The sequence below is a fragment of the Epinephelus moara genome, chromosome 20 (assembly GCF_006386435.1).
Source record: "Epinephelus moara isolate mb chromosome 20, YSFRI_EMoa_1.0, whole genome shotgun sequence".
NCBI lineage: Eukaryota > Metazoa > Chordata > Actinopteri > Perciformes > Serranidae > Epinephelus > Epinephelus moara.
Window position 1 is genome coordinate 40,896,495 of NC_065525.1, and position 10,357 is coordinate 40,906,851.

Consider the following 10,357-nt stretch of genomic DNA (forward strand, 5'->3'; position numbering starts at 1 on the left):
TAGATTTCTCCATGTTGTTACCGGCTTCTTCTTCTCTTACACATTTAATGCTATTGGACTTCCGGGTCAAAGCCCGGGGCAGAAACTGTGGAGCATGCTCAGAGCACCTTGGCCAGTTTGGGTCTGATTGACTGTATACATGCAGGAGGAATTCGACTCCCAGTCACATTATCTGTGCGAGAAATTCACTTTAGTATGATTTCAGTCGGACTAACATGTTTACATGGGTTTTAATAGCCTGGTTTTAGTCGGACTGACACAATAAATCCATTTTCTTTGATGTCACGTGAACAGACTGACTGACAGGCTCAGATTATTATTCTAAGTGTCTGACATCATTATGGAAAGGATCCTACAGAGACAGACCTTTGTGTTAAAAATAAGATCCTTTTTTTTTTATCCAGGTAAAGCTCCGAAATCACGATCGATACACCCACCAGGCTCCATTTAAATAAATGACAATTTTAGCATGTATAGAGGCAGCATGTGTTCACATCTAACTGGGTAAATTTAGAGTTTATTTCAACAAAACTAGAGTTGGTGATTGTTGGAACAGCTGACAGATGAACAAAGATGGTTTTTGTGAGTTTTATTTTGTTTTTGTCGACTTTGAATGAAGCGTGTTTTAATGCTGACTAAATGACTGCTTATTTTAAATGGAGTCCGGTGGGTTTGGTGATGGTGATTTCAGAACTGTTTCTGATTAAACAAAAAGGATCTTACTCTTTAACACAAAGCTCTATCTCTGTAGGGATCCTTTCATAATGTTGTCAGACTCTTAAAACAATAATCTGAGCCTGTCAGTGACAAAACAAACACTGTTAGTGGACGTAAAGTGACGGTGCACAAATGCCCTGAGTGGTTACATTGCAGTATCGTGTCTGCCGGCTTCAGCGCTCTCTCTCAGTACTGGACCAGTTTAAAAAATAGTTAATCCCATCAGTCACTTAGACACAGAAAGATGGGAAAACAGGGTTAAAAAAAGGTCTGATTTGTTTTAATGCCAAGGGGCAATTTATCTTAAAACAATTGACACTTCACTTCACTGTATATGAAACATATACCAACAGAGTGTGTGTAACAGAGGCAGAGAGCATTCAGGCCTGTGCTCCCCCCCACCTAACAAATAGACATTAAGATTATCATACTTTGCATCTGTGTTTATTTTATGATACGTTAGAGATAATTGTAAAGAACTGAAGAGGGGAAACTGCTGTATTGATTTCAAATATGCAGAGAGCTTACAGCCCAGATGTTTTTTTTTTTCTTTGTTATCCTCAGTGTGCATTTCTTACCGGAGATCAGCTCAGACGTTCTGAACGGTGGCAGAGTGCAGCTCGTGGTGAGTACACTCCCCCCCACAGCTCACTCACTTCACAGAATAACAGTGAATCTTGATTTAAATCTTTTCTGAGAAAGGGGGCAGCTGCATGTATGTGAAGCAGTATTTACATTCAGCAGTCAGAGTCATGTCCCGCGCTGTAGGTTCCCTCTCCTGGAGCCTGTCTCATCAGCTTCCATTTAAAGGAGGCAGGGGGGAGGCTGGTCTGAGGCTCAGCTCCACAGTGACACTTTCAATTGGATCAACTGGCTGCAATTTCTTCATTGTACTCGCAGAAATCCCAGTGTCACTTTGGAGCAGTTTGCCTGGACTCATGAACGATACTGATGCTGGTGAGGTCTTTGAAGTCAGAAACTGCAGGTCTCCCTGTGCCGTTATAGAGCAGTTTGAGTTACGATCACTGGCGAGAGGAGCCGCCCCCTTCCTCCTGTTTCTTAGATACATTCAGACTGCAGAGCCGCTGCTTGTTGAATGTTTTCAAAATGCTGGACTGCTTGCGTGAGACGTGTCATGTTGGGCCTCATTTATGTGTGTGTTTGTGTGTTTCTGTGTGTGGTGCGTGCAGGCCGACCCAGGATACACAGAACGCCGACATCACGCCAGAGGATTGTGGGCCAACAACAGTTTAGCTGCTCAGCCTCGCAGAGAGAACAGTTATCCTCGCAGAAACTCTGTGGGTTGTGCAAGTGAGTCCTGTAAACTTCACAGACGTTTTTCTCCCAAAATCATCCTGTTACTGCAGATTTTTACCACACTGAACTCTGAACAGAATGTGAAAAAACATTCATAAAATCAAATTCAGCGACACTCTTAAACTCTTTCTGTCACTGACTGTTTAAAGTATCTTTCACAATAACTGCTGTCCAGATAAATGATAACAGAGGCATTTATTGCTTTACTAATCTGTCATTTCTGATCAGTGTCCACTCAGAACACTGAAAATTAAGTATATTTTTTTTTACATACAAACATGCATCTAGGGCTGCAACAATTATTTTCACTGTCGATTAATGTGTCGATGGTTTCCTCGATTAATCAAGCAGTTGTTTGGTTGATTAAATGTCAGAAAATAATGAGGAATGGTGATCAGTGTTTCCCAAAGTCTGAGACGACGTCCTCAAAGGTCTTTGTTACGAAGATATTCACTACACTGTCATAGAGAAGTAAAGCAACCACAAATATTCACATTTAGAAGCTGTAAACAAAAATTTTTACTTTTTCTCCTTAAAAAATGACTCAAACCAATTAATTGATTATTGAATTAGTTGTCAGTTCATTCAGTTAGTTGATAGTTGATAACATCAGTCAATCGATTACCCCCTCCTGTGGACGGCTGCAGGAGGTCATTGTTTGCATGATCCTGTTTAAATTGATCTAAAATAAATACCATAATAATGAGAGCATCCATTGTTGTTGTAGCAGAAAGCTAAGACCTCCATCTTCCCCTTCATCACATCATGACCTTACCTCACCTTATGTGCTGTGCAAACGTGGTATTTTACCTTAATTACGCCAGTATTTTCCCACAATGGCCACAGGGGTTGTTTGCTTAATTCTATGTACATCTCAATCTAAAATAAAAAACATAATAGCTAGAATATTTATTCTTTTTGCAGCAGAAAGCTGAGACTTCTGTCTTTTGTGTCATCACGTTGTGTGTTCGTGATGATGTCATTACACTGCCCTATATGTGGCACAAAACCATGCAAAAATGCACGGTAGCACCAGAGGAACGAATGATGAATCTATCACAACACCTTTTCACTCCACTCATAAAATTGAGCATATCTTGAAAATTAAATACTGTACATAGTTCAAACAACTTATGGAGTGTTAAAAAAATATTTTGATCATGTTTCTACATTTAGAAATCTTTTGGATCAAAATGTTTTGTTTATAATTTGTGAAATCAGATGGAAAAACATGTCAAATTTGTATTTATTTATTTATTTGTTTGTTTAAATAACACTATTCCAATACTTTAATCAATTATTATGGTTTGTTGACTTCCATAACCGTTTAGCTCATGTGAAGATACTCCAGGAAATGACAATAAGCAAAAATACCAGTGTAGATACTGTTGGACCATTTCTATTGCGGATTTCAAAGGGTTAATGGTTGCAGCTCTACATGCATCCACACACACACACACACACACACACACACACACATACACACTGTATGTATGATTTGAAGTATAGACAGCTGAACACATGTACTGGATATATGACAGTGTTGTTATATGTTAATGTATATTTATGGCGCTGAGCAGAGATTTGGGCCAAAGTCAAACTTTAACCTTAGGAATCATAGATTGTGATTTTATGTATTTGTGTGTGTAGATACCTGTACTTTAAGCACATGTATGTACAGATGTTTCCATGTTTGCACACTTACACCCACGAGTCTCGGGTCACACAGAGCTGAGCGCCGAGCCAGGGATAAAGGCTGCTGCTTATTCAGCCCAGACTGAGTCCACCGGCCGGGAGGGGAGGGAGGGGAGCCGTAAGGTCGGGCCGGGGACAGAGTGCCGTGAATTTCTCCTCTGACAGGAAACGAGCAGAAAAAGGAAAAAAAAAAGTCCTTTCAGTGAAGAATGACTGGCCCTTCTGTCAGGAGACGTGGGGCTCAGGAGTCTGAGTGACAAAGATGCTACTGACAGGCTGACGGCAGATGACCACATTAAACAAGCCCAGGAATCCGAGTGAAGGAGATCCCTGTCCCCGTTAACGAAGCCAAATTGGATTCCGGTGATGATTTCAAAATGACGTCCACGAGGTGCAGCAGCAGCAGGAGCGAGTGTCGTCTGGCTCGGCAGGCAGACTGTTGTTCTCAGCTGGGAGAAAGAAAGCCTCTTTGTCTGCTCTGATGAAAACACCACTTATCCAAAATTGTTTGGGGCAAATTGAAATATGAATGTGTGTGTAAGGCAGGAGCATTTCTTAAAAAGCCAATTAGATATTTCATAAACTTGGAGAGGGCGTCTAATGGTCTCTGTGCTTTATCATCAACAAACCATCATATCAGAGGAAATAAGTTACTCAGGTGAAATCAGGAAAACAGGGACGCAGCTTCTGTGACAAATCTTCTCATCGTCTGCCCTCCTGAGTCAGTAACTATGAAAACAAAACTTTATTTCTCAGAATGCTGTCTGTCCTTTGCCTCTGAAGTGGCACACACACATCAAAGTGAAGGTTTAAAGTGAGAAGGTTCACTTAGTTTGCCATCGCAGTAAAGACTACATAAATACTCTGTAACCTATTGCAACGCGATACTCACCACTTGCTGGGACGGCACCATAAAATGCGTTTCCAGGCCCACAAAATATTTTGCAGAGGAAACCACTTAAGTTGCATATCTGCTACCTCAATTTTGTCCGCTGTTCAACTCTAATAGGAGCAAAATGATCGAAAACACTTTATTTGGTCACAGCGGTCGGGTCAAATGTGTGGCCTTTTTGTTATCTCCGTACGTTTAACAGCATGACGGCACAACCTGCGCTGAAATTGGCAACATGTGCGTCAGGTTTGTGCTCTCTGTGTTTGATTTAGAACAGATAATTGGACAAAAGTCTTTAATAAAGTAAATTCAGCCACCAAAGCTGAGCTGAGAAATAAGCAGAAAAGGCTGTGGTGGTTTCTCTTTAAACTACATTACACACACCACGAGGAGGAGGAACACTGCTGACATGAGTGAAATAAAAACTCGGGAGGTGCGATTAGGTATGACTGGCGAGTGGAGGGATATTCTATACAGTGTGCCAGCTGTGCAGATATTTGGAGCCGGGTCAGTATCTGCGATGCGTCCCAGGCCCCCCACCTCCTCCAGAGGCCTCCCCGCTGCTCAGCTCCCTGTGTGGGGCGGCCGTGGAGACCGCGGTCCTGGGCCCTACACGTGGAATGCATCATGCCTGATAGAGGCGCTGCCTTTGTACTGTGTGTTTGAAAGGCTTTGTACTGATCCCCAGGTGAAATGGACGGGCCTCTGATACAGCGCATGGCGCTCCTGGGAGCCGGAGACACAAACACAAAACTCACCTGCTCAGACTTAAAACTTTACAGTCAGATTTAATATCGTGTTGTGAGTCTCCTGAGACCAACGTCCAGATTTAATTCAGTCAAGGTCAAAAGTTGCAGATTCCTTATTGTTTGGTTTCAACAACAATCTGTGTTCGCTTGAAATCAATAAAGAAGCTTCCAGATGTAGTTACCCAACATCACACTATGTTCTTCAGTGTACAACTCCTAATGCTTTGCTTAATGGTAGGGTTGGGAATCACCAAAGGCTCCATGATACGACACTATCACAATACTTCATAAGTTTGAAAATGTGAAAAGTCTTTGGCGATTAGAGCCCATTAAGATGGAGGTGAACGCGGTGGAGGAGGGCAGGACAGTTCTGCCTACAGTGACAGCTGACAGCAGCAGAGAGCAGATTTAGAATTTGACAATAACATCCTGATTGGCTGATAGAGATGGTGGCGAAGTTTGATTGGATAACAAGAAGAGGTAACACCCACAGTCAGCTTAACAGGGTATGTAAAAGATTTTGATCGACCTACAAGCAGGTGTTAAGGTGGTGTATGTATCTAACCTCGCTCAGCAGTCTGTGCCTGCCAACATATGCACGGCGGTAAGAACAAAAGCAGCTGGTGTCATGAATCTGACGTTAATTTTGCGAGTGCACTTAAGACTAAAAACATTTCTAGGCACATATTAGTAAATAAGGCCCAGTGTTTGTGGTCATCTCATCAGAGATGCTCTCTTACCTCCAACCCAACGCAATAACGCTGTAAAACCAGAAATGAAAATGATCACAACACTTAGATATTTAAGCAGCAGTGATGACTTCTGCTGGTCTGTCTCAATCTTCCATCAGCAGAGTGATCACACTGACAGTGACAGCGCTTTCACAGGCTCATATTGTGACGTAGTTCATTTCATCTCCACTGGATGTGCACACCTTACAGGCTCACATTAGGGCAACCAATCACATATTTTAAAAGAAAGCATCGTACCTAGCAACAGGGTCAACCACACCTCCTCACTAAGGTCAAAGTTTCTGTCTCTTCCTTGCTCAGAGTTGCTCTGAGAACTTTCCTAAATCACTCCTTAGCTGGGACTCCTTGACAGTGTTCTCAGAGTGTTTGTGACTACAGCAAAAATCACTCAGTAAAATCAGGATTGACGTGTGAGTACAAACTGCAGAGCGAGAACTCCACAACAATTAGTGCTTAACATCAAATGTGTCATTTAAATTGCCACACTGCTTTGTCACACTGCTCGATTTACGTTGTATGAGATATTGACACATTTTCCTTTTGTGTCTGCAGGGAAAGAAGTTCCATCTCCTCAGCGAGTGACGTCTGCTCCGTCCAAAAAGGAGCGCATCTCCTTCCGAGACAACCCTGTTGAGCTGAGCAGCGGCTGGGGAGGGGGCAAGAAGAGGGACAAAGTGTACAAGTAAAACACAAACGCTTCCACGACCACGTCATCTATTTTTGCTTTGCTGTCCTAACCCAACAGCAGAGCAACTTAAGGGCAGATACGTTTATATTTCCCTCTCCTGATCCTGACAAAGAACGTGGCATTTTCAAAAGATATGTTCATCTAGTTCAGGAAATCATATTTATTCTTTCTTTGGCTGCAGTATAGTGCTAACAGCCTGTGTTGTGGTATTAACATGTATTCAGATGTAATGACTCAGGATTTAAACCAATAGATTTCAGTCTCACAAGCTTATTTTTTTTCCGTCCATGAAGACGACTCTGTATTTTTATTTTTAATGCTATTTTATCGCCTGCCCCGAATCCGCCTGCAGCTGTTCTTCTCAGCTGAAAACTCGAGCTCCCTGTCCTGAAAATTAATTAAGACCAATAGGACCTGGACCAGCCCAAATATCTTCAGGCACTTCCATTCTGTTGATTCAGCTCGAGTATCACCGCCTGAATGTGATCGCAGCCAACCAGCACCAAAACACATGGAACAAAATGACACGCTTCATATGCAAATGATGGCAGGAAATCAGAACCAGGACCTTTAATACCTGCGGACTCATGTTTCTCTGGATGCTGAACTGTTGTTTCTGTGCTCACAAAAAAAAAAAGGTAATTATAGTTTGTATCCATGGGAAGAGACTTGCTTTTTCCACTTCTCCTGTGCTCTCTTAAGAGTAAAGTTTAATAAGCCCAGAGATTTTAGTGCAATTTCCCCATTATGTGGCTAAATTTAGCTCCGGCTCGCCAACAGTGGGCTTGAAATTACTGCTTTTATGAGCCGAGCACAAACATTGGTGTTAGAATTAGAACGATGTTTTCTTTATTTTCAGTCGTGGATTATAATGGCCTTGTCTGTGTATTTGAATTTGGAGAGCTAAGGCGTCCGTCCGCAAACACTGCCCTACCGGAGGCGGTGAACCTCAGGTTTGGAGGTTCTTCGCTGCTCCGCCGCCTGGAAATGATAACTTAATGAATGTCAAAACAAATAGTCAGAGCTGCAGAGTGGCTCCCTGGCAGGAAATGCACGTCTGCCTATTTATTTTCCTCCTATCTTTCACTTGCACATGTCTGGAGGGTGTGTTTTGACTGTACGCGAGCTGATGGGGGATTTTTGTCTTGGAGAGCGGCGTATGCCAGAGATGTGGTGGTCCTGCCCACTCAGGCGCTGTTGTGAAACCCAAGAGCGCCGTCCTCCTTCAGGGGGAGACTGATTCTCTGGGCTCTCTGGGGGGCGTCAGGGGGGGGGGTTTCTCTGTCATCAAACTGTCGTTCCACAGCTGTGGGACTGGAGAGTTCAGATTTTTTATTGCACATACAACATGAACAGACAGGTGACAGAAAAGCACAATGAGAAGTGCTGTCGCTGGTGTTGTTTTGTTTGACACAAGTTCAGATTAGCTCAGGCTCTCAGAGCTCTGCTCGACAACTACTGCTTCTGAAATGATATTGTTAAAGCATCGTCCAGCAGTCTTCATTAGATTTGTTTATTTTTGGGTTATGGGTAAATTATATGTAACTTAAGACATCCAAAATTCATTGCCTGGTGAAATGAGTGCTTCACCGCACATTTAGATAAGATGAAGAATGTCCCTCTCAGCTCAGTCTGCCCTGCCAGCCTGACCTCAAGTCAGCAAATGCTGTCAGATGGAGTCTGGCTGAGAGAGGTTTGGTATCTAAATCTCTCCAAGTGCTCTCTTTAAGTGCATTAAGGAACCATAACTGTGTGCCTGCAGGTTTTAGCTACAGATTTTGCATACTATCATTTTTGCTGACCATTTTTGAACGCACGCTGTACAGTTTTAGATTTTTGTAAACAATTTCAGCCTCTGGTTTCCATTCATTTCTGTTTAAAAATAAATCAGCAGACTCGAGAAACTTGTTTAAGTTGTGTAGTTAATCACAGTGAACATCGGCTCTCTTGTTATTTCTTGTAAATGTTATATTAACATTGAATGCATTTTACGTTACACAAAAGGATGTTACTGACAGAATGAACACAGACTGACGGCTCAAGCTAATTTCTACAGTGATTGATTTTTATATGTAATTATTGAAAGCAAGTTGCTGCCTGGACAACAGTCTGACCTGCACGATGATGACCTGATGAGGTGTAAAAAGAAGACTGGTGATACGATACTGACGCATATTGTGATGAGGACAGTGCGTCTGGTACGGTGGCCCTGAGGGTCAGCATTTCACAAAACACTACAAAATGTCACAAAACACAATAACACTGCAGAAAACATGACGTTTCACAAAATACTTCAACATTTCACAAAACATGACCTTTCAAATTACGACATAAAAAACAGCATTTCACAAAACACTACATTTAATGAAACACGACAGCGTTTCACAAAATACATTAACACTGCAGAAAAAAAAATTACGTTTCACGAAATACTTCCAACATTTCACAAAACATGACCTTTCAAAAAATGACAAAAAAACCCTGCATTTCGCAAAACGCTACATTTCATTAAACACGACGGCGTTTCACAAAATACAATAATACTGCAGGAAAAAGCCACATTTTACAAAAAAACAAAATTTCACATGACATTTTAACAAAAGTATGGTCACAACAAAAGATTAAAAAAAACTATGTTTCACAAAAACACATTTCAGAAAACTACAACAGTTCACAAAATAAAACAACATTTACCAAAACGCTACATTTTTGAAATGTTGTGTTTTGATCCCCCGCGGCCACTGTACTCTGGTTCTATAACGCAGTGCAGGACATACAGCAGACCTAAACTACATGTGTGTGCGAGCAACTCAACACACTAACTGAAACGTGGTTGTAGGAGTGAAGCTGATTTAAATGTGCAGTTATATTTATCATCTCAGTGAATCTTAAATCATAAAAACACTAATACAGTGAGTTGGATCAAAGCGAAGTCCTTTAATCAGAAAATTAAAGTCGGATAATTTTTCAGAGATGTATGACTTAACTAAGTATCAGCACTATAAAACATTTAAGAATGTAAAATATCTTTAACTCCAAACCCTACAAACACTTACTGATGAAGAAAAACGGCCTCTCCTTATTTATTTCTGCCTCATGACACAATTAGCCGGCTCCTGTCGCCAAAGTAAAGAAACAGGAAATGGATATAAACTGTGAGGAATGTGCAAGCTCTCCTGGAAATGTGAAACCAACGTATAAAGAAATTGGGAATAAAGTCACACAAGCAGAAACTTTTCTGCGCTGGATCCTGGTAAAAGTCAAAGTTAATTTATTCCCCCAACGACAACTGCTGGCGTTTAATATCAGCGAGATGAAAACAGCTCAGAGACTCTGCTTTCATAAAAATGTAAGGACAGGTCTGATGTCACAGCGAGCCAGCGCTGAGAAAATAATCTCTGGAGGTTTGTAAATTAATTAAAGTAAAAGCAGAATCTGGTATCTGGTATTTTTGACAAAGATTTACAGAGGACATTTATGGAAGTACATGCTTACATGTCTACAAACAGTATCTCATATATATACATGGTATAAAATATGCAGAATT

At 41.4% G+C, this 10,357-nt stretch overlaps 1 protein-coding gene across 3 annotated transcripts in view; it reads left to right on the forward strand.

Moving 5' to 3' along the window:
- Positions 1-9,313, forward strand: part of lrriq1 (leucine-rich repeats and IQ motif containing 1) — a 53,049-nt gene extending 43,736 nt beyond the window's left edge. For all 3 annotated transcript variants that reach the window (XM_050072478.1, XM_050072479.1, XM_050072480.1), the window contains exons 24-26: positions 1,282-1,342; positions 1,908-2,028; positions 6,675-9,313. In XM_050072478.1, the coding sequence (XP_049928435.1) occupies positions 1,282-1,342; positions 1,908-2,028; positions 6,675-6,808 (316 nt within the window). In that variant the 3' untranslated portion in view covers positions 6,809-9,313. The remainder of the gene's footprint in view (positions 1-1,281; positions 1,343-1,907; positions 2,029-6,674) is intronic.
- The last annotated feature ends 1,044 nt before the right edge of the window (positions 9,314-10,357 follow it).